The sequence below is a fragment of the Ambystoma mexicanum genome, chromosome 3q (genome assembly GCF_040938575.1).
Source record: "Ambystoma mexicanum isolate Mex_15411 chromosome 3q, UKY_AmexF1_1, whole genome shotgun sequence".
NCBI classification, from domain to species: Eukaryota; Metazoa; Chordata; class Amphibia; order Caudata; family Ambystomatidae; genus Ambystoma; species Ambystoma mexicanum.
The window spans coordinates 761,128,616-761,153,362 of record NC_090926.1 but is presented as its reverse complement, the minus strand read 5'-3'; the positions used below and the strand labels follow the sequence as shown (position 1 = coordinate 761,153,362).

At 46.1% G+C, this 24,747-nt stretch overlaps 1 protein-coding gene across 5 annotated transcripts in view; it reads left to right on the top strand.

Annotated features, from left to right (window-relative positions):
- ITGB4 (integrin subunit beta 4) overlaps positions 1–24,747 on the top strand; it is a 436,088-nt gene that overhangs the window by 301,445 nt on the left and 109,896 nt on the right. For all 5 annotated transcript variants that reach the window (XM_069654756.1, XM_069654757.1, XM_069654755.1 and 2 more), the window contains exons 19-23: positions 1,020–1,053; positions 7,039–7,224; positions 13,580–13,683; positions 14,177–14,235; positions 16,465–16,488. In XM_069654756.1, the coding sequence (XP_069510857.1) occupies positions 1,020–1,053; positions 7,039–7,224; positions 13,580–13,683; positions 14,177–14,235; positions 16,465–16,488 (407 nt within the window). The remainder of the gene's footprint in view (positions 1–1,019; positions 1,054–7,038; positions 7,225–13,579; positions 13,684–14,176; positions 14,236–16,464; positions 16,489–24,747) is intronic.

Here is a 24,747-nt window from a genome sequence, read left to right as displayed (position 1 = left end):
GGTGCTCTATACAAATGTCTAAATAAATAAATGAACAAATAGCTTTAAAGGACATGTATATGCTTTACATTATAAGCCATAGGGGGGGGTATCAGAAGCATTAAAAGGGTATTCGAATATTTAAAGCGGCCTAAAACATTGTAAAGGATCTCTAGAGGCTTGAAAGGGGCAATAGATTATTTTGAGGGGTACATGTTCCGATTTTATAAACATCAGAAGATTTAAAGCGGCATTAGATGTTTTGAATGGGTGTAAAGAGCGCAGGAAGCTGTAACAGGGGGTAAGGCCCCCTAAGGCTGTACACACACACACCAGGCGCCCACAGGCGACACTAGAAGCATTAAAGCAACATTTGCAGGTTTCCATGAGCATGATATGCTCTAGTAATCACCGGAAGCCTGAGAGGGGCATTAGAAGTGTGAATGGGGCATGTTTATGGAGCATTAAAAGAACATGTCCTACTGTGCAGGTCCACTAGAATGTTTAAAGGTGAATTACACACTTAGAAGGGGCATTAACAGCCTTTAATGAGTTTTAGGCTATTGATCGGGGCGTTGCGCACCTTAAAGATACATACATTAGCAGCCTTAAGGGGGGCTAGGCAGCTTTTACACAGGTCAGAGGGATCTTTAAAAGCTCTGGATGGGCTCTAGACTCTTTAAATGGACATTACAACTTAAACATGATCATGATATGTTCTAGAGCACCACGAAGCTTGAAAGGGGCATGTTGTGCTTTATAGAAGAATTAGAAGTCTTAAATGACCATTACACAACATAAAATGAGCTTAACATTACATTATACGCCGTAACGGGGAATGCCAAGTTTTAACACAGCGCTAGAAAGAGGGCCTGAAAGGTTTGAAAGGGGCTTTATATGCTTTGATTATCAGTAATGACAAAAAAGAAAAATAACAATAATAACAAAAAAAAAGAAAACTTGAAGACTAGTGAAAAAAATAAAAATATACATCAAATCAAAAATCATCTTTTGCTCTTTCTCCTCTTTTTCTGATGCAGGCCTGCCTAGCGCTCCTACCCTGCTGCAGACAAGGTAACGCCACCTCATTCATCTCATTCAAGCGCGCTTTTGCTGCCAGCGTTGCCCGAGAGCTACAGTCTTACTCTCAGCATACCCTCAAAGGATGTCTGTAAAAGGAGATAACAGGGTGCACCTAAAAGGCACCTGTGTCAACAGCGCCACGCCTGTGCCCAAAGCGGAATGTCCGGCTTCGCTCTTGCTGTCAGCGACCCTCTATGTAAAAGGAGCTCTCTTGCTGTCAGTGTTGCCAGGTGGGGGCTCTTAGCGCCAGTGTTACTTGATAGAACCCTATCTGTAAAAGGAGCTCTCTTGCTGTCAGTGTTGCCAGGTGGGGGCTCTTAGTGCCAGTGTTACTTGATAGAACCCTATCTGTAAAAGGAGCTCTCGTGCTGTCAGTGTTGCCAGGTGGGAGCTCTTAGCGCCAGTGTTATTTGATAGGACCCTATCTGTAAAAAGAGCGCTCTTGCTGTCAGCTTTGCTGGGTAGGCGGGCTCTTAGTGCCAGTGTTGCTTGATTTATAATTACAATTCTAATTATTCTTTTATAACACGCATAAAGGGATAGTTGACTCTAAAATTTTATTGGCTCAAAAGATGGGCCATGATCAAAAATATATATAAAAAATATTTTTTAAGAAGGTTCCTATGTAAGCTTTTGAGCAAATGAGTCTCAAAGTCAAACATTTCAAGCACTATGAGGCATCCATTTTGTGAAATGGATGAGCCTCCTGTGCTTGTGTTAATCTCTGCCCTTGCGGCACTAATGAAGCAAAAGCCACCTGCTGGTAGCTTTTATTACAACAGCTTTTGCTTCATTAATGCCGGAGAGCAAAGAAGGCAGGCAGGAAGGCTGCTGCCGGTGAGTGCTTTTAAATTCATTATTGTTTTAACCCACAGCAATCGCCGTGGTTTTCTTTCTAAGTTTCCCGGGCTCCTCTGAGCAGGGGGAGCCTGGGAAACGTAGAAAGAAAACCACTGCAATTATAAATACAACCGCGTTGTGTTTATGACTGCAGGGGGAGCCCAAGAGACTGAAAGCTGAAGCCACCGCAAACATAAATACAACGTTGTTGTATTTATAAATGCAGTGGTTTTCTTTCTATGTTTCCCGGGCTCCCCTGGCTAGGAGGAGCCTGGGAAACTTAGAAAGAAAACCATGGTAATTATAAATACAACCATGTTGTATTTATGACTGCAGCGGCTTTCGCTTTGAGTCTCCTGGGCTCCCCCAACCTGGGGGAGCCCAGGAGACTCAAAGCTGAAGCCACCGCAAGTATTTATAAATGCAGTGGTTTTCTTTCTAAGTTTCCCGGGCTCTTCCAGCTCGGGGGAGCCCAGGACACTCAAAGCGGTTTTCTAACCATGGCAATCATAAATACAACGTTGTTGTATTTATAATTGCTGCGCCTTTGCTTGTAGGCAAGTACAGGAAATTCTGAATACTTTGCTGGCATCCGGCAGAGTTTTCATAATTGCTGCACCTTTCTTTTCTAGTTTCCCACATGGGCAGCCGGCGAAGTATTTATAATTGCTCTGCCTTTCATTTTACGTTTTCTGTACTTCCCTGGACTTGGGGAGCACCGAAAATGTAAAATGAAAGTGAAGGTAGCCTCCTCTCTATGTTCTGCTCTGCTCTGGCTGCAGTAAGCAAAAACTCCCAGTAGAGGGCTTTTGCTGCTTGATTAGTGCCGCCACGGCAGAGCTTAACATGAACAAAGGAGGCTACTGGAAATAACAAAATGGATGCTCCCATGTAAACACTTTGAGCCTCGTTTACTCAAAAGTTTACATAGGAACTTTCTATAAAAATATGTTTAATATATGTTTTTGATTATTGCCCATCTTTAAATACAAAATGTATTCAGAGCACACTATTTCTTTAACACCGGAGACCAGTTTCTAAGCACGAGGCCGGGATTAGAACCCGTGTTCCTATGTGTTGTCTTGCTTCCAAGACAAATGCGTTACCCCTGAGCTATCCTCCCCGCCCCTTGATAGTCCCCCTCTCTCTAAAAGGAGCTATCTTACTGTCAGCATTGCTGTGTAGGTTGGCTCTTAGTTTTGCTTGATAGTCCCTCTATCTGTAAAAGGAGCTCTCTTACTGCCAGCACTGTCTCGTTCGTGGCCCTTGCCTTTCAATATGAGCATGAGTGTGGTTAAGGTTGCCTGCTAATTCAGGAGCTCCCAAAAGAGCCACAACAGAAAAGGAGTGTTCTTGTTGGCAGAGTTGCCTGTTGGGGGCCAGGAGACCTCTTGCTGTCCAATAGAACTGCTCCTGCTAGCAGCGTTAGCTGAATGTAATGCTCTTGCTGCCAGCACCGCCCGCTAGGGTGGGCTCTCGACTAGAATGTTCCCTGATAGGGCAGTATCTAGTCAGTTTCTAGCCCAATTGCAGACAATGTACCCCGATAAGAGCCCTCTTCCTGCCAGCATTGCCCAACAGGCCCCTCGTCCTGTAAATTCCTCTGAGGGCCAAGGGCGTTTTTCTTACTGAAACAATGTCACTTTAAAAAAACAAAGGAACCAGTGTCTCAAATGGGCAACTGCATCGGGACCCTGCCACCTTCCACTCTCTCCAAAAAGGTACAAGGGACAAACAAAGATCCTAACGAGTTGTACAGTCAGACGAGTGAGTGCTGTGAAGGCAAGGTGCGCAGAGTGACCAAGAAGCCCGTTATAGACACTGTAAACCTCGAGGCCACCTCCCTAAGGAGTCCCTCGATGTAAACACCTACATGCACAACAGTTTTGCGCTGCAAAAGAATAGATGACGGACCAGTAACACAGGAGAACCGCATGGACCCGTCCCCGGAGCCGAAGGATCTTAGGAAGCTGGATTGGACAGCATGACAAAATATTCTCAAAGAGCACGCTGAGTCGAAAAGCCATACAAAGGGTCTGATTATAGGTGCTCACTTGAGTCCATTGCGAGGACAATTTCGGATTCAGCCATCAGATGCAAGGAGGATGCAAAGCGTGTGACTAATAAAAGCGGCCAGGCGGAAAAACCAGTCAGGTTTTCTTGCCAGTGTTAGCCTGCTAGGGGCTATTAGGGGGCATCCCCATCCTAGAGTGTGGAACCAGCAGAATGTTCCAAAATCTAAGAAAACAATCTGTCCCATAGTTTGGTTGGCTCACCTCGTGGTAGCTTTGGACGAGCGATCGCTCTCAAGATGGAAGCGGGATAGACAACAATACAGGTTAACACAATATCGCTTCAATAAAGGAAAGTCCACACCGAGGCACAAGTATAAATACACCTTATGTTGGGTAAAATGTAGCTAAAAGAGAGGTAAGGGAGTCTCAAGTGTTTGACATCAGGGTCCTTTGGTCATTGCCACAGTCATAAGCATCAATTGCAAGGTCCAAAGTCAACGGGGGCCAGAGAAATAGAAGTTTAGGAGAGGATGCCCTAGGGGATACCGTGGTATCGTCAATCACTGAACGACAGGTTAATCTCTCATATGAAATGATGGTGAGACAGACGGGCTTCTATTTACTAGGGCAGGATACAGGTCCTGGTCCAGCACAGCACCTCAAAGTATAGGGCAAATGTTGTATGTAGGACCTTGATTTGGGACAAGTCGAGCGCCTTTCTGAAGGTGAACGGAGTAGAGGGTACCTCACACTCTGGTGTCTTTGACAGTTTCTGACCATGCCTAGTCACTACTTGCGTCCAGAAGAGTCTAGAGGTCAGCAGTGGTGGTTCCTGGTGTTCTAGTGTCTAGGGACAGTGGTGTAGAAGATTCCTTAAGAAGGACTGTTGTGCCACAGACGATGAAAAGGTGTCATTGCAGTGGTGGGGTATCCACATAGTTGCCATATGTACCAAAAGAGGGTCCCCAACATCTATCTACAAATTACAAAAAATTCTATAAAGTCAAACCAAACAATAAGGTTGAGGTGTACTAATCCTCCATCCTCAACCTTAGAAAAGAAAACAGGACAGACTGACACCTATACTTAAATTAGGTCATATACCAAACTTTGCATAATGCCAATTATCTAAATCAGCAAGTGGCTGTAACAAAAACAAAAATCAGTCTTCACTTTTCAAATTTACAGATTTAATCCTCTTGTTAATGCGTGCATAAACATGTTATAAATCATTTAAACATTGTTCATACATATATACATGAAATCAGTTTTGAATACTAAAAACCCAATTATACATAGAAAGAAAAGAAAAAATGAGAATAACAATCTTACATATATATCGAAATAAATCGAACAAAGCAACCAAAAAACCCAATTGTATAAACAAACAAATCAACATGAAAACATCATGAAAATGTCATAAGTGCAAGCCATAAATTTCATAAATGAAGAACTCAATATGACTGGGTTTGGACTGTACCAAAGAGTGGGACAGGGGACCACTATTTGGCAGTCCAAAATAACTGAAGATCTATCTGCGGGATCCACATAGTTGCCAACATGATCAATTCCAATCTGTAGGTGCTTATCCAGATCTGTTTTTTTCTTTGCATTCTGGGACTTGTAGTTCTGCTTTTCCCATTATAAAACTCAGACTACAAGTCCCAGAATGCAAAGAAAAATCAGGACTGGATAAACACCTACGGATTGGAATGGATCATGTTGGCAACTATGGATCCAGGTAATGTTCAATGATAGCAGTTCTGGTAGAAGATGGATTCCTCAAAATGCCTTCTTTCACCTTTTTGGTTGTGGGTAGATAGTTTCAATTCTGGGTCCTTAGCAGCATCAGATCTCTGTCCTTTCGTGGAGTATTCATCTGTTCCTGTGGAGTCCACACAGGTTTGGCAGCAAGACTTTCTGAGAGCAAACGTTCTTAAGAGCTTGTGATTGCGCTGGTCACTGCAGGACATTGAACGACAGCTCCAAGCCTGGTCTTTCTCAGGTAACTGGAAGTCTGGTGCAGCCAGTAGCAAATCAGAGCTGCACCCCAAGGAATGGTCTTGTTAGGGTGCAGGGCCAGCCAGGGCCTCTTCACAGTTCAGGTTGGCGTCTTCTTCCATGCTTCAGATTTCGTCTCCCGGTGCTACGAAGCAAAGGAGCAGGTGCTCAATGTTTATGGGGGGTTGTGTCTAGGGAGGGAACACAGGCCTCAATCACTGGGATGCATCAATTGTAAGGTTTTGGCAGCCACTTGGCTTTCTCCTAGGTGTAGATGGAGGTTTGAATCCCAACCCAATTCTCCAACTAGTAATGGCTGTTCCTGTGAACTGTGATCCTCGAAATCGAAAGCAGCCAGTAGCCACACTTGTGTCCTATACACACATTTGTAGGAACACTTCTACTTGGTAATTCATTTCATGAGAGGGTTCTTAGTAGGGCAGAATCTAGAATGCTAGAATCAAAAAAATACTGTCACCAATCAGTGGAGCCCAAACTGCCAACCTTGCAGAACACCCGCACAGGGAAAACATACTATGTGGCTTACTCAATCCAATGGCCTGACACCCCTCAGGGGGCCTATACAACATTTGTTTCTCGGTGAGAACTGATCAGGAAAGAGTCAGGGAAATATACAGGGGCCTTGTGCAGAGTAGTGGTTGGAAAATGGCAGTCTCACAGTAACATGCTTGCTGCCTAATGTGCGTTTGTTGGCTGCTCTTCTCTGCAGCACTGTTGTTGTCACTGTTTCCCAGGCCATCAGACGCTCTCTTCCTGCCAGTATTACCCAAGGCCTCCAACTATTAGTGGGACACTATTGTTGGCAGGGTTGTTTGATAGAGAGCTTTGCTGTCACTGATTTCCGATGTGCCTCTGTTTATCTACTAATTGCAGCTCTCTTGCAGTCAGCATTGGCCAATGCGATCTCTATTCTCATACCGTTTTTGCTGCCAGCATTGTTTGACACACCACTCTCACCGTATTAAGAGCTCCCTCTCAGAATGGGCCTACCAGACCCCGTGGCCTGCGATTGTCACCGCATCCTAGGATCGCAGCCCTCTTGCTACAAGCAATCACCACTGCACCTCCTCTTGATTCTCTGTTCTTCCAACTTCCACAGGCCGAATGGTCGGGTTTAAGGAGGATCACTACATGCTGCGCCAGAGCCTCATGGCCTCGGACCATCTGGACACCCCCATGGTCAGGAGCGGCTCGCTCAAGGGCAGGGACTTCGTGTCGTGGAAGATCAATAACAACACCCACAAGCCTGCAGTGCCAGCATCATCCTTGAACCCTAAGGATCTAAGTAAGTGTCCACGCCATCCATTTGATTTATTTATTTATTTATTTATTTATTTGCATTTATAAAGCGCACAAGCAGCCCGGAGGCATCGAGGCGCTGTTACATGAAATAAGCTTAGTTACAGGTTGATGAGCCTCCTTGGGTACATGATGCGTTGCATTAGCATGCTTGGGTACATGGTGTGTTACATAGCATGTAGCGGCATAGCATAATACATTATACTGTTACATGGTGTCAGCTTGGTTACAGGAGGGAAGCATGGACGAGGCATGTCTATGGTCAGAGCAGGGAGCTGGGCAAGAGGGTCTATTGTGGTCTTTAACTACTCAAAGGTGTTTTCAGACTTGGTGGCACTACCATTCAGTGTCTTACAGATTATTAGTGACTCAGATCTCTCTACAAGTTCAGCAGTGACTCTTTGAGACTGAATTCTTTCTTGTAGATCATTGGAAGTGCTCCATCCCTCTCTATTTCTCTTTCTCTCACAATTTCTCTCTCTCTCCCCCCTCTCTCACTCTCTCTCTCTCTCACACACAATCTGTCTGTCTCTCTCTCTCCCTCTCTGGTAAAGCAGTTCCACCTGCTGTCTGTTAGGGAGTTTTACAAAAGTCCACAGTGTGTAGGACTTTAGAAGACTCATACTTGGGGCAGAGGGCTCCAACTCTTAGTATAGGCCTGAACCACACAGGTTTTGTTGGTAGCAATGGCTGGGCATCCAGGCTTATCATATGAAGGAGAAAGGGCTGTAGGTGGTACAAAGAAAGAGTATACACATAGGCCCAAAGAAACACTGACACAATAAAGTTATTTTAAAATAATGATTTATTTTATATATACACTAAGGTAAAGTCATTATTCAAAAAGGTAAGTACTATAACACTCAATAAGTAACTTGGAATAGGCAATGCAATAGTCACTTTAAATCACTTTTGTACTACTTTTAGAATGGCTGTAGTGTGCAATTCAAAGGTAAGTAAAACGTTTGTAGTAACTTTTCAGAATATCTGTTTAGGTAAGAATGGATGAAACAAACCCAGCATAAAGCAGGTAAATACTTGTAATTATTTTTAGAGAGTCCTAACACTTTAAGCCCATCCCTATCTAGTTATGAGTGTCTCAGAGTTGTCAGATTGGAGGGCAAAATAGTAAAGCACAAGCTGTAGACATTTCTAAAGATCCAGAGGGAGTCTTCAGCAGCAGGTAACTAAAACCTTTGTTGGAAAAAGGGACCAGGAACTTCGGAGAAGGCTTGCTGAAGGCACACAGGTGTTAGGCATGGACGAACGTGTATAGGTGAACTCCCAAATACACAAATCAGCCCTCCAGAATGGATCCCGCAGCAGCAGCCGAGTGAAGAGGCACTCAGCAAAGGATTTCTCAGGGTTCTGTGATTTTGGCACCTTTTCTAGAGCACCAGCAAAGAACGGTTACCACCGAACGATTTGTCTCGGTTTCTCAGCCCAGCACTCTGGTGAGGGTACATCAAGGAGTGGAATCTTTGCTGTTTGCAGCCCGTTAAGGTCAGAGCTTGTTGTGGGATGGCTTGACATGCAGGCCGTTGTAAGACTGATTGGTCCCACCAGTCTAAGGGGGAGAGTCATCCTCTTAGATGTTCTCCGGACGCTTGGAAGAAGGGCTCAGACAGCAGCAGAAGGGCTCTTCGGTCGTTTGGAAGTGGCTGTAGGCATCTCTCATCTTCTTCCTCGTTGTTTCTTCAATTCCAGTGGTCAGCTTGCCTTCAGCCTCAGGATCCATGCCTTTTATGCAGGAACCCAACTAATCAGCACCCATGCACCATTCAAACTCTGGGTGGTGGCTGTCCTTCCAGGACAGCCCGCCCCACAGCTGGAACTGGTTCCAGGCAGGCACAGTAGCAGACAAAGATTAGCTGAGTTTCAGAGAACTCCCACATTTCCTGTCCTCACAAACACACTGAAGCCTTGGCAGGCTTCACAAAGGGATCCCGCCGAAGACAAAGGTCAAGTAGGACCTCCTCTACCTGGCACGGCAGAAGAAGGAACAAGAAAGGACATGTCATCTTGAATTGGTGAAGAAAGAACACTGTCACCATTTTGGGTCAATGGTGACCTTTCTGTGTACTACTGCGGCTTTAAGTATAGCCTGGGAGTCAAAAATTCACTAAAGTAGGTATGGTATAACCACTGCCACCAGCAATTCAGATTAGCTCGTCACTGTAACCAAAATGTTACAGGAGCAGTGAGAAAGGAGTTACTGTGTAGCCTTTCAGCACTTGACCTAAGGTGGGATGTGCTGATCTCACAATAGAAAAGGTAAGAAGGATAAAACATATCCCCCTGTAACAGAAAATAAAAAAGGGAAGCCCAAAGGGCTCCCAGCAACACTGTACAATGAGTGATGTGCACTGCAAAAGACAAAGACAGATGCTGTAAATCTTGGAGGAAAACATCACCAAAAAAAAGGTAAAAACAAAATACAAAAGGATCCCAAAGATAGGGTAATAAAATGAGTGAGGGTGGAAAAAGGTTCCCACTCACTCGGGAACAGACAAAAAATCCAGTAGTCCAGCAAAAAGTGCAGTGGGGCTCACATGTGGAGGAAATTGTGCATACAAATGAAAATCTACCTACCTTGACGATGCTAACTATAAGATATGCTGGGATCTATACCGTGCACCGCTTCCATTTGCATGGATATGGTTGAAAGTCTCTCAATGGCCTCTTTGTAGACTCCTGGGCCCTCCGTGTGAGCTTGACTCTTTTTGATGCCTCTCCTTATGACTCTTCTGGCTATTGTGCTTGTGTGGCTGGTGTTCTCATATTCTCTCTGTGCTCACTGACAGGTAATGGCAGTTTGCTGCCGGTTCTGGTCTAGCAATTAGTCTTTTGGTGCTGATACCCCTGTGGTGCATATCCTCTCCTCGCCTCGGTCTGGCTGCATTATCTTTATGGTAGTAGCTGGTTACTCCCTTCCACAAAGAAGTTTGAATGATTGTGTGCTGAGGTAGTTCCTTTGTCCTGGGTGCATTCCAAGCTGAGATTCATGGAAACGCAGTCTCGTCCTTGCCCACAGACCTGTAGCTCTTGAGTGTCTGGTTTGGTGCCGGTTAGGTTTTGTATCTTTTCGGTGCTTGGTAAACACCCTCACTCCTGTGTCTCAGAAGTAGCCAGTATCCTGTAGATATTGCCCGGCCCTGTTCCTTGCAGCTGATATTGCCACCTCCCTGTCCGTACAGATAATTTTGTATCTGTTTTGATTTGCTGAATATTTGTATGGAAACAGGCTTGCACGATTCACATACGGCATCTGAATATGCATATCTTGGATGCACCCATTCTGATGCCTTCCTGGTAACTTGCGCATAACACAAGGTGGGAGAGTATTGGGTTGGTTTCTCCCCAACCATCTGGTAGACATGACAAATAGTGGTTGACAGGTAAGAGTGATGATCACAAGCTACTTATCGACATGGTTTGCTGCTCCTCGAATTTCCCACATTGAAGCAATATTTGTGGAAGTTGCCATTCTGATTATTATTAATATATAGATTTAGAGGACTTAGGCATCCCTCTGGTAAGACACTCGGTCTCGATGTAGAAGAGGTTGCAGGGGCTGTGGGATATTGTCATTAATATATAGGTTTATGAGACACAACTTCATCCTTCCCTTAAGTCTAAGGTGTTGCCTTTGTTGCATGGGGGAGAGCATAACTTGCTTAAGGTCCATGGAACCGTTCAGTGCGAAAAACATGCTTCGAGTGTGGTTATTGGCCTTTGACTGTTTGGTGTTGAAATCACAAAGTCATTATTAGAATCTGCCAATTTGGCAGAGGAGAGCAATGAAAGAGTCCCTCCTGTGTGGTGGTCTGTAGATGAGGTGGAAGGTGATGGATTCCTTGTATGATGAAGGGAACCAGCAGGCAAGTGATTCAAATGAGCTTGTTCTGGGGGAGGGGATGATGGAGCATGGCCAGTCGCTCCTGTGGATGATTGCCATTCCGCCTCTTGTCCTTCCTGGCCAGTCGGCCTGTTGGATGCAGTAGCCTTGGGTTAGGAGGACATCAAGAAAATAGCGGGAGGATGGAGTAAACCATATTTCAGTGATGATCAGGCCAACAAACTTGTCGTACAAGATGAGGTTAGCGATCTCTGCAGCATGAGCGACTGCTGAGCGAGCATTGATCAAAATAAGAGGGTGATACTGATGAGGTTTGCTAGGATAACTTGCCAGGGCACGTGGCCATTCGAACCCTTGTGAGAGTGGGGAGAGGCTATGCAGGGAGGGGACACATGGTGATGTCATTTGGCGAGTAGCAGTAGTAGCACTGCTTTGTAGGTGAAATTCAGGACAGCAGATCTGGATCTTGGCCCTATCAGGCCCAAACAGGTGGGGTCCTTGTCTTCGTCCGTCCTTTATAGAGGACGCCAGCAATGAGGACGCCTAAGGAGGACTGGTGAAATAGGTGGTGGGTAGAGCGGCTGAGTGGCATGGCCCGGTCACCAAACCAGCAACCTACACAATGATGTCTGCCTAGAGCTGGACTAGATGCCTTGAGTAGAGGCTTAGAAGAAATGTGCTGGAGGAGCACTTCAGAAACCTGGTTGAAGATGCAGGTGTGTACGAGAGTGGGAAGGGAAGGGTGCTGCTCTGTGGGTCACTAAGGGTCAGTCAGGGTGGCCTGGAGCAGGTATTTATTTATTTATTTGCATTTGTTTCTGGCGCCGAAAACCTGCAGGTATCGGGGCACAAGGGTAACATAAACACCAAAAGACGAACATAGAAGACGGTACATTCCAATCTAGGCTTGATGGGCACTCAGCCTGTGTTGGGGCCTGAGCTTTGGAGTGAGTGGGCGACCTGGGGTCTTCGGGTGCACTCTGCTCTTATAGCACATAATTGTTCCCTGCTGAAGCCAGGTGTGATGTGGCATATGCAGTCCCTGTTGGGTGGAGCTAGAGTGCCCTTCTTGGAGGCTGGTGCTTGCTCTGATGTAACCCGAGAGAGGTAGCGGGAGTTCAGTTGGGGGACATACCCAGAGTGGGATTGGAGCTTAAAGTTGGTAGGGGCACCTATGAAAAAGTGGGCCAGAGTCACCAACAGCATTTTATTCCTTTTGTGACAGACCGTTTGAGAAGTAACCAAGGGGGCGTGTTTGGCAAAATGTGTTGCAAATTGTGTATTTTATAGAATATTTTTTCAGTACCACTGGTCTAAACTACTAGCTACAAAGTGGAGTAACTCATCAAACTGGCCCATTATGTTAAAAAATGTGGCCCACTTTGGCTAAAAAACTAAAAAACTGGTCCACACTAGCATGTTGGGTCTGCACGTCAGCGTTTCCCTATTGTCCTCTAGGCGGAGCCTGGGCACACCTGAGAACGTTTTCATTTGCCGCACCATGATATTTGCGCACATTCTAGAGAAAACAAGGAAAGCTATCCCAACAGAGTCCTATACCAGCAAAAAGACAGCTCCACAACACAATGGCTGCGACTTAGCAATGAATGCATTTCCGCCAAAACACTCTAGCACAGTCATCTTCAAATTGGGGGGCTTGTCCCCCTCGGGGGGGGGCAAAGGATGTACAAGGGGGGCTGCATACTGATTAGAAAGAGATTCATATTTTTTTTAACCTAGATAAAGGATGGAGGTGACTGCTTTGAATAGAAAATATAAGCAGTAGAAAATGCTTAGGCTCAAGGGGGGGCTTAGTATAAAAAGGTTTTGAATGCCCCTGCTAGCAGGTTTGCCCTGAGATTGGAGCCAAATGCACGAGCCTCCCCATAGCTACAAAAACAAACTAGTTTCACTCTCGTCACACCTTTAAACTCTCACGGTTTTCCCTTCACAGAAATTCGGGCGCAGAGGCAATCTTCAGGGGGTCACTCACATTTCTCCAAATAGAGCACTGCACCTCCCTCTCCAGCCTCTGCCCCTTTCTCCTTCTACCGCTGGCTCTTTTTTCTTTCACTAGCTCTCCACCTTCTCTACTCCCACCCATAGGCTCAGGCGGGCCTATAGGGAAATATGGCAATGCCCAAACCAAAAACGCAACATGCTGGTGTGGGGCAGTTTTTTTGGTCAAAGTGGCCCAGTTGATAAATGGCTTCACCATGCGACTAGTAGTTTTGACCAGTGTTACTGAATGACTATTCTTTAAAATGCACACTTTGCATCCCAGTTTATCAACACACCCTCCCTTGTGTCCCACTCAGGGACTGTCACAAAAGGAACGAATCGGCATGTGCAACTGTGGCCCACTTCTTCATTGGTGCCCGAGACAATGTCATGGCCCAGACCCTGCCCAGCCCTTTTGTGGTAGGCGCGTGGTACGGGGTCTCTGGGACTCCTCTCTGACAGCTCCCTCTTGTTCCCCCAGTTCAGTACCCCATCTCTTTGAGGCTGGCGCGGCTCTTCACAGAGAACCTCTCCAAACCGGAGACGCGGGAGTTTGACCAAGTGCGCAGAGAGGTGGAGGAAAACGTGAGTGCCTCAACAGTACCTTGCTGAGCCCCTCTCTGGCTCTCTATCGCTCGATGCTTTCATCCCCTCGTCCCAATTCTCTGAAAACGCCTGCTCTTCTCGCATACCATAACTACACTCTGATCTGCCTCTGCTTTCCCCCACGTGTCTCTCTCGCGCTCTCTTCACTCCCCTTTCCTCCCCTCCCCTCCTCTCGTCTCTGTCCCTTCTTTAATCTTCAATTCCATGCCTATCTTCTTTCTTCTTTCATCCCATCTGTGTTTCCTCCTCTCTACGTGTCCTATTTTAATCGCATTCTGCTTTTCGTGTATCCTTCTCTGCTGATATTTGATTTAAACTCGTCTCAGTCTTTTTCTTCCTCATTCTGTCTTTGCCTGAATGCATGGCTCCTATTGTCGGTCTTCCTGCCGTCCTTAATCTCCGTCTACCTCTGATTCGTTCCCTTCATCTTTCTCTGTACGTTCTCTAATCCTCTCTAATTCTCTCCCCACAGCTGAACGATGTTTATAAACAAGTCAGTGGCGCACACAAATTGCAGCAGACCAAATTCCGGTGAGTTTGGATTTTCTTCTCGTGCTCTTTTGCAGCTAACAACGCCTCAGCCCCTCCACTCCAGCTGAGCACCTCCCGTGCAGCTGTGCCGTTTCACACACCCCCACCCCTGCTCCAGCTGCGCAGCCGGGGTGGACTGGGAGCCAAAGGTGGCCCTGGAAATGTTTCTCAAAGTGGCCCTACATTGCACCATATGAGCAAACCCAACATGTTTAATATAGTGTATTTTGAAGCACATCTGTCCCTACATAGAGATTAAAAAGCAGTTACATAACGAGCATAACAATAAAACTGTCATAAAACATGTGTCAGGAGTGAGGAAAACACACTGGAATCTTTATAAAAGATGTGGGGGATAAGGGGAGATGGAAGGAAGTGGGAGCGGTGACTGGTGTAAGTGGAGCAGAAAACCGTACTACACAAAAAGAGGCGCATGGTGGAAAGGCCAGCCAGGCCATTCCCAGTAGCGGAGTCCAGCACTGCATCTGCGCACCTGGAGCCCACTTTGGCACCAAAGCATCCCCTACTCTCCCCTGCAGCTGAGCACCCCCACAACTGAGCGCTTACCCCACTCCACTTACCGCACTCCATTCCAGATGACTGCACCCCTGATCTCCCTCCAGATAAGCACCAGCATGCCCTCCCCAACCTCTGAACACCTCCCCCACTCCATCACACATGAATGCCTCTTTGCTGCCCCCTATAGTTGAATACCCCCTTCATTCCACTGCAGATGAGTAACTGTTGTGGCCCAACATAAGACTCCACACAAAAAGGTACTGGAACTTGCTTTACTCTCATCAGCATCTGTAACATTTACCCTATATAGTTGCATCACTGTCCCAGCTTCAGGGAACTATTTACAATAGACAGTTGCATCACTGTCCCAGCTTCAGGGAACTATTTACAATAGACCGTTACATCACTGTCCCAGCTTCATGGAACTATTTACAATAGAAAAAGAGAGTTTTCTCCTGGTTATCTTGCTCCAGCAGTTCAAAGAATAGTTCTAACACAGTGGTTATTGCGATACAGTTTTCGCTTTTATTTGTGCTGGTGCTGAGTTGTTTTTAACATTCAGTTGGTATGCATTTGATACATTTAGGGGCAATTGTGTCCCTTGTCTGTCAGCCGACACGTGTTTCGACCCGTGGGTCTTTATCAAGGCTATTGTATACAGTGTCTAGCCCCCTATGGGGTCCAGGTCCGTGGTAATTGAGGCTGTCCTGTCGAGACAGTGGCTCCTGTTGGGCCCTATTATCCTGGTCCGATGTGCAGGTCCGTTCGCGGCTCCAGCACAAATGAAAGCGAAACCTGTATCGCAATAACTACTGTGTTAGAACTATTCTTTGAACTACTGAAACAAGATAACCATGAGAAAACTCTCTTTTTCTATTCAACAATTGGGGTGCTGGCTAAACCCGACAGCTCCTGTGATCTTGCAACATATGAACCCCACTAGTATGCTTGAAATAACAGAGCCTAGCACAGGTTGTTTCCACACCTAGAGCCAATCACGATCCTATCAACTATTTACAATAGACAGTTACTTCACAGTCCCAGCTTCAGGGAACTATTTACAATAGACAGTTGCATCACTGTCCCAAAATGCTTAGGTCCACTCTGGACATAGTATGGGCTCCTTTGGGCCAACCAAAGCACTGTGATCTCCTTCTGTTGTGCAACTCTCTTCCACCCCATGCAGCTAAGAACACGACTGCTGCTTCTGGCAACTGAGCACCCCCTTCCCTCTCCTGCAGCTGAGCACCTCTTTTAGCCGAGCATTCAAGCACATTAATCGCATACCTCCTGCAGGTTCCATGTAATAATGGCGCCACAAAAATCTCGCCATGCAAAAATATCGCTGAAAAATTGTCGTTTTTTGTGGCGACATTATTGCATGGAACATGCGGGGGACACCCCCGCAACCCCCAAACTTTTTTTTTCTTTTTTTTTTGCCCCTGTTGCCATATATATGGTCACCCAAATAATATCGCCACAACATTTTCCGTGCGATATTATTTACAGCGACCATATATATGGCGATATTATTACCCGATACCCTCCTGCAGCTAAAACATATGTCACACCCCACTAGTCTACAGCACTCCATTGCTTGCTAGACAGTTTTGCACCAGAGAAATGTCCATCCCTACCTACATGCACGTCTTCTACCTCTCTCATCTGCTCTCTGGCAGACATTTCATGTTTGTTATGTTTGTTCCGCAGGTTGCAGTCCAACGCTGGTAAACGGTGAGTCCCTTTCCTATCTGTGCCGTTACGGCTTGAAATTGCTCACTCATCTCGCCCTCTATTCCTCCCCACCTCTGCAATCTCTCTCGTTTCCTTGTCTCCTCTCTTTCACCTCCTTCCTGACTCTCTTCATAAATCTTATTCTTTATCCCTGCAATATCTACAAAAGTTAGAAAATCTGTTTCCTGGTAAACTGCATGATGTGCTATTTCTATGTCATTCTTTTAGTGGTAAAAAAAGGTCTTGTTCTGAACAAACTTCACTAATAAACATATTTAAGAAGAATCAAGAATAGCTCAGAACAGATTCATAGTTGAGAGAAAAATGAAAAGCATTCCAAAGTTTAGGAATAATAGGTGAAAAAGAGTGGAACAAATGTAAGCACATAGATGACCAGGAAGACCCTGCTGAACCTGTGAAGCACAGTGAAGATGTGTAGAGAGAGCATAGATGGTAACAAGATCAGAGAGACAGAGGAAGCCTAAACATGAATACACTTAAAGAGGAGGCAAAAGTCACAGGTGCGGACACAGGTTTCTCCAGGGAAGGTATTCTCTAAAAGGACTAAATGAGCTGTGTTTAGAAGTAGAACAGTATCTCTCTTCCAGTCCCAAGGCTAGCCCAGGGGTTGGAGACTTGACCCAGGTTCGACGACCAAAGGAACGTAAAGAGGGAGTTAGGAGACATAGGGTTTTGCACCCAATATTATCCTATGGAGGACAGGGGGGACAGGAACAGTTACGTTTACTTACCCCTCTGACTGCATTTTCCCAGGTCACACAGTGAATGAACGGGGGGTCGCTGGGGACATGATTTTCCGTGCTTGGTTCTGTAGAGAGGTGCCCAGGGGTTGCCCGTTCGAGATTTTCATCCAGTCGGGTGCAACTTCAAGATGCAAGCCCAGATGATGAGGAAGGCACCCTTTGCAGGCGACGACAGGCAATCTTCCAATCGTAGTCACAGAAGCAGCTCCAGAGCAGGTTCCCTTGATTTTAGGAAGCTGAAATTACGGGAGAAGGTGACTTGTGGCGCATGCTGGCGACCACTAGAGACCCGGGCTTGATCACGGAATGGCAATGTCTCTGGTGGTCAGTCCACTGGGCAGTCCAGGGACACTTTTGAAAGCTCTTGGGGCATGCAAACTCGAGTGCGCATCAAGACTAATTGGTTCCTCTAGTCCAAGGGCTGAAGCACCAACGAGGGTCTTCTGAGATCATGCAAAGGAGCAGGGCTTCACCGGGCAGGTCACTGAAGGGGATTCTGTTCCACTACAGAAGTCGTTCTCTGGTCATCAGCGTGCTGCTCTTTGTCATAGGATCATTGGCTCCAACGCAGATCTAATGAATGGCTGCAGGAGTCCTCCTGTTATCCAGATTCGGAGCTGGAAGCAAGTCAAACCCCATCAATGCTAAGGATCTGCAAGATTCAAACAGCCAGTAGTTGTCCAATCAGGGACTACTACATGTTTCACATACAGCCAGCAGCGGACTCTTTGGCACCAGGGGATACGGGCTGGGACTTGAAAGTCCCAGCCCCCACCCTTGTGCTCACACACACAAAGGCTCACAAGACCGCAAAAGCAGCAGCTTTGCCTGGCAAGAGCATGACCGTATATCGGAATTCATTACCTGTAAGGTTTCACAGGGATAGCTCTGTTAACACTCCCATTGCAAGTACTAAAACTAGTCATAACCACAATTGCATAGTTTGCCTCACGTGTTGGTGCTCATTCTTGGGATGGCCTGGGTTAAGAGGCGGTTACCCCCAAAACATCTCCTATTCATCCATTAGATTAGTGAGACCTTCCAGTGGTTCAAATTGGAGATTTAAATCTCTCGCTATAATTTTTATAATCCTTCCTTGAGCCAATCAAAATATGACTCTGTTGATCAAGGAGCAAATTTAAGGTTTTCATGCCATTTTTACCCCTCAGTCTTTTATAAACATTAACAATCAATAGATGGCATTTCTGAGACAGATTAAGCAACAACACACCCTGAATATCTGAAGATTTAGTAATCATCTGCTTCCTTTAGGAATATCAGTCCTAATCTACAGTGTCAAACCACCTACTACCCGCCCACACTTACCCGTAAGAGCTGGACTATAGTAGTAAAGGTACCCTCAATGCTGCATTCTTCAAATGCCCATGTTTCCTGAAAACGTATTACTTCTGATTGTCTAATGAAGTTTGACCAGTCATTGTCCTTCAATTTCTTTTTTAGGCCAGCTATATTCCATGAGAGAATTCATACATTGCATTTTCACAAATTGTCTGGGGATGTTGATGTTTGAGTAGCGATTGAGCCAGTAGCGAGGTGACAATGTCAAGACGTGGGCCAAATAAATTTTATGGGCGGGATAGCCGGCTGCAGAGATACGGGGGGCTTGGTTGGCTAGGCATTTGTGGGTAAGGCCTAAAGCTTTCAGTGAGATTCTCTGTTTGACAGGTAGCCAGTGTAGATTGGATCTGGATTCCGAAATGTGGTGGTTTTGCGGGCTATTTAGAGCCGCTCTAATGGCATTGTTCTGAGAGATTTGCAATTTGTTCAGATTCTCTTGGCTAGTTCCTAGGTAGAGGGCGCTGCCATAGTCGATTTTGGCCATGATGAGGATTCTGGCCGGTGTGACCGTGTTTGGCGTGTTCAGAAATGGCCTGCAGGCTGCAATGAGTTTGCAGGTGTATGCTGAGGCAGATCTGACTGCATTTGTTTGTCGGGATAGGGATAAGGTGGCGTCAAGGTATACGCCTACGTTTTTCGTGTCTTTCGAGACTTGGATGGTGTTGCCATCGATGATGAATGATTGGTAAAACGGTTCAAGTTTACTAAGACGTTGCGTAGTGCCCAAGATGAGGAGCTCAGTCTTGTCATCGTTGAGGCCTAGTTGGTGTTGTGCCATCCAAACTTGGATGACTAAGTAGACATCATTTAGGGCCTTGGTGTCAGCCAAGTAGTCTCCAGTGATGGGAATGAGTATCTCGGTGTCGTCAGCGTAATTCGCATAGGAGACACCCAGATAGTCAAGTACATCAAAGAGCGGTTTTGTAAAGACATTATAGAGAGTTGGCGACACGCAAGAGCCCTGGGGGACGCCACAATGAATAGGGGAAGCATCAGCAGCTGCAGATTAAGAAAAGACCTGCATAGATCTATTACTCAAAAAAGATTTGATCTAAGCTGTAGTTGACGGGGAGAAATGGGCGGCAGAGTGCAGATGCTTGCATAAGATTTGGTGATTGACCAGATCGAATGCCGCAGAGAGGTCGAGTAGGAGTAATCGGGCCAGTTTGCCGTTGTCCTTTAGAACTTCAATTTGAGTTTTTAAGTCTAGTAGAGCTGTCTCAGTTCCGTGTCTGGGGCGGAAGCCAGATTGTCTGAGACCTAGGAGATTATTGGCTTCCAAGTACTCTTGGATTTGCAGGTAGGCTGCGCAATCTAGGATTTTTAGCAAGAACGGGACAGTAGTAATGGGTCAGTAGTTGGTGGGTATGCTCGGGTCCAGGGAGGGTTTTTTGAGCAGGGGGATCACCCATGCGTCCTCGAGGTTGTCAGGGACAGTTCCTGTTTTAAAGGAGGCGTTAATGAAGGATGGGATGAATGGGGCCAAATCATGTGCCGAATCCTTAATGATTGGGGCCGGGCAGGGATCACCCTGGCAGTTGGATGGTTTGAGCCTCAGGATAATGTTTTCCACCTCTGCAATGGTGAGCGGAGCGAAGGCAAACCGTTTGAGATTGGGCAAGTCAGGCGAGAGGGCCCCAGCTGGAGTGGGAGGGCGATTTTCCAGTTTCAGACTGTCTTGCTTAGCTATAATTTTAGATTGGAGCGTGGTGATTTTGTTCAGTAACGCTGCCTGAATGTTAAAACACCATTTTCTATCTTTGATGCAGGTGTCGGGGGAGGGGGGGTAACGGGAGTTTCAAGCTCTTTTAGGATCTTAAAGAGTTCCTTGGAATTGGAGTCCGCTTGCAGGATGCGATTATTGAGGGACTCTTTTTTTGCCTCTATAATGGCTGCTTTGTAAATCAGCGATGCCAAGAAGAAACCGTCTTTGTGCGCGTCAGACGGGTGACTTTTCCAATGATTTTCGGCACAACGTTTGGTTTTACGGAGTACTCTTAGCTGTGGTGTGAACCACGAGTTAAGGTGTGCCCGTGGTTTGGCCTTCCTCAGTTTGATAGGGGCAATGACATCTATAGCTGTGAGCATGCTAGAGTTATAAATGTCAGCTAGAATGGTGGGGTCATTGCTGGAGTCAATGGCAGCTTTAAGCGAAGGGAGTAGCAGAGAGAGGAGTTTCTCCTTGGTTATGTCCTTTTTGTTTCTGGTCGGGAGGGCAGGCGCTATTAAGGTCGGGATGCGGGGGGAAGCTTCAATATTAAAAGTGATAATGTGGTGGTCTGTCCATAAGCATGGGGTATTAGCCAAGACATTAATATTGCAGTTAGAGCTGGCTAGCCAGTCAAGGGTACTGCCTTTGGAGTGTGTGGGCTCTTGGATGTGCAGGGTGAAGCCAGAGTTAGAGAGGGCGTTTTCCAGGTCTAATGCAATGGGGTCTTTGGGGTCGCCAAGTCCTAGGTTGAAGTCTCCAAGGATAATAATTTGTGAGTTAGTTTTTGCATTGTCAAGGAGGAGGGCAGAGATTTCGCCGACGAAGGAGGGTGCGGGGCCTGGGGGCCTGTAAATTAGGTGAAGGGCGGCTGTTTGATTAGGAGTTAGTGAGAGTTTGACTGATAGTAGTTCAGCGGACTCAAGTTTGGTGTTTGTCGATACTCTTAAATCAAGAGTAGTTTTGTGAATGATGGCTAGGCCACCATCTCTGGTGTGTGAGGCAGAGGTGCGGTCACATCTCATGATGCCGGAGCCGGGTGGTATGGGAAGGGATAAGGAAGGACCAGATGCCGCATGAAGCCAAGTTTCAGCTACGGCAATGAAGTCGAGATCAGAAGATATTATAAGGTCTGCAATATCTAGCACGTGCACTGGGAGGAATCTGCCGTTGATGAGGGTGCCCTTGATAATTGCCAGTTTCGCCTCCGTAGAGGGGGATTTGCTATTGGCGGATGCAGTAGATGACCATGGTGGAGTGTGTTGTGTTTGTTTGGGGAAATTACTACGGGTGGTGCCTATATGGAATCTGGTGCCTAATCTTTTGTTTCTGAGAGATAAGGAGCACGGTTGATTCGGAGTAGGTTTGTTAGCGAAGTGTTTCAGCCAGAGGGCTGGGTCATTGTAGTATGGGTTAATGTCAGTGTTGAGGTGCAGGAGGCCTGTGGTGGGAGTCATAGGGTCCATTGTGGGGGTTGCCATGCGCGGGGTTGGGGGGACAAGGCTAGGGAGAAATAATGTGGCTGATGGCTGGAGGTGTGTCGGCCGTATGTGTGGCTGGGTAATAATTGCTGCTTCAACAGGCAGAATGTGGTACAGTATGAGGAGTGCCCTAAAGAGCATGGTGGATAGGCACCTAGGAGGCGGTGCGTCGTGGCAGTTGGCAAATTTGATTATACTAAGGCGGAGCAAAGTCAACAATAGGCAAGTTCGAATTTAACTAAGGCAGTGCAAAGTCAACAATAGGCAGGTTCGAATTTAACTAAGGCAGTGCAAAGTCAACAATAGGCAAGTTCGAATTTAACTAGGGCAGTGCAAAGTCAACAATAGGCAAGTTCGAATTTAACTAGGGCAGTGCCAAATCAGCAGTAGGCTGAGATACACAGGGCGGGGTAGCACCTAGATTTGACACAGCACAGTTAGGCTAAAAAGCACAGAGCAGGGCACCATCTAGAATTGTAATGTCACAGTAGGCTGATATGCACAAAGCAGGGCATCAACTAGGATTATGGTGTCACAGTAGAATGCAATGCACAGGGCAGGGTAGTACTTCAGGGTCCAGGTATGGATAAGGGGAGTACTGATGGGTTGAAAACTCTGTGGCACATTGATACTGGAGGTGAGAAAGTTACCTTGGTGGGTGTGTTTTGGAGGACCAGGCGGTCTGGCAGAGTCAGCGGAAAACAGGCGTAGAACAGGCCTTTTCTACGTGGCCTTCTCTACAGGTGGCCAGCTTCCGCCTGCCGGTGTGAGCTTCTGGGGGAAATGTTATATGGTTACAAAATAACCTTTAACAAAATACAGATAAGAAAAATAAAATGAACACATTCACTATTACATAAAAACCAAGATCTACAAAATGTCATTACCACAACAACAATCAAACAAAAATTCCTCCATCGTCTATTCACAAATAACAAATAAAATGTCCTTCCTTCAAAGTAAGCAATATACACAAGTTTATATAGAAGCTTACTCAAAAAGGTCTGACAATAGGATAAGAGTGTTGCCTTGAAACCTTAAGAATTGACCTTATTTTACATGTTTTACATGACAGAAGTCTACAAGTGGATATGTGACAGGAGAAATAAAAGAGGAATGAAAAATGACGCTTTGGCTATTAGCATAAAAGGACAGTCTTTAAGTCTGGCCCTTATCAGCGATTCCCTGTCTCTGTCACGCCTCTCTGGACTTAGCCCATGATTTATATTTCTCTGTCACTCCCGGTCAGGCATTTTCTATGATCTTTCTGTGCTTATTACTCAACTGTACACCTCTCCCGTGATTTCTCTGTTTCTATCAACTCCCTCTTGATCTAGCCCATGATCTCACCATCCTTTCACTCTCCTATAGATATGATTGTGGTTACTGTCTCGAGTTTCCGGCGTTTGTGGCGTTTGTGGCTGGCATACAGCAGACATACCCTAACCTGATTGTTGGTGGGGATTTTAATCTCCCATCGAAGAAGTCTGACTACCATCTGGTTGCTCATTTCTTGGCAACGATGTTGGATCTTGGCCTACCCCAAATGGTCACGTATTCTACACATCGTATGGGCAATACTCTCAATGTTATCTTTGCCCCTTCAGCTATTGCCTCTGTTTTCTCTGCGCTCCCTGTAATTTGGTCGGATCATATGGTGGAGCCCTTTTCAGTGCAGCTTGAGAGTTCCTTTCTGCCCACCCTCCCAGCAGTATATTCAGAAACGCTGTTGGCACACTGTTTCTCATCAGGATCTGAGCCTCTTAATTTCCAATGGCTGTGCGAACACCATTGACTGCACACTGCCAATCCTGTCCTCGGCACTTAGCACAGCAGAAGATACTGTTGTCCCTTTTAAGCACTGTTTAGTGAAAAATTGCCATTCGGAACCATGGTATAACAGCCAAACTTAAAGATCTAAAACTCCAGCATAGACATGTTGAGAGGAAGTGGAGAACTGGTTATTTATTAGCCAACAAAGTTCTCTTTCGTTTGGCTATTGCAAGATAGCAAAGAGCTATTACAGTGGGCAAACAACTATTTTTAGTGGAAAAATTGAGCAGGCTATCAACCAACCTAAAGCTCTATTTGAGGCAGTTCAATCGCTGACCATTCAGCCTGACTCTCAGACCAGTTCCCCCCCTCGCAGGAGCTTTGTGACTCCTTGTCTAAGTTCTTTGACGATAAGAGAGTTGCCATTTGTAGTGCGATTAATACTACTCTTCCGCATTCCACCTGGCCCTTTCCATCTGTGGGTGACTGTAGAGCTTCAGCTGACTGGTCTACTTTCTCTACTTTTACGGCACAGAACATTTTAGCTGTCATTAAAGGGCTAAAATCGGCGTCACCCTCTGACCCTATCCTGCTTTCCACATTGAAAGATGTGTCGAGTGCAATCATCCCGTGGTTGGTCAAGGCAGTTAACAATTCGCTTTCATCAGGGGTCATCCCTGATGATCTAAAGCATGCCCTTGAAATCCCCCTTCTTTGGATCTGTTAATCCTTTCTAACTTTTACCCAATTTCCCTGCTGCCAGTTCTTATGAAACTACTTGAGTATCTGGTTTCTCCTCTTCTAGGCTCTTTTCTTGACCTATCTTCCTTCTTTGACCCCTTTCAATTGGGTTTTCGCCTGGGCCGAGTTAATGCATCTGTCTTGGTGTCAGTAGTTGATGATTTGACGTGGTTAGTGGATCTGGGCGAGGTTTGGCGGCATTTGACACCGTCGACCACCCCACCTTAGTTTCCCGTCTCTCTTCCGCTAGCCCATCTGGTCAGGTTTTGGCCTGGTTTGCTTCTTTTTTGGCAGAATGCTCACAGTCTGTTTCTCTGGCAACTTTTCAGTCCCAACCTGTACCTCTGTTATGTGGAGTCCATCAGGGCTCCTCGTTGTCTCACACTATGTTCAACGTTTACATCCAGCCGCTTCTTCGCATCATCCATGCACA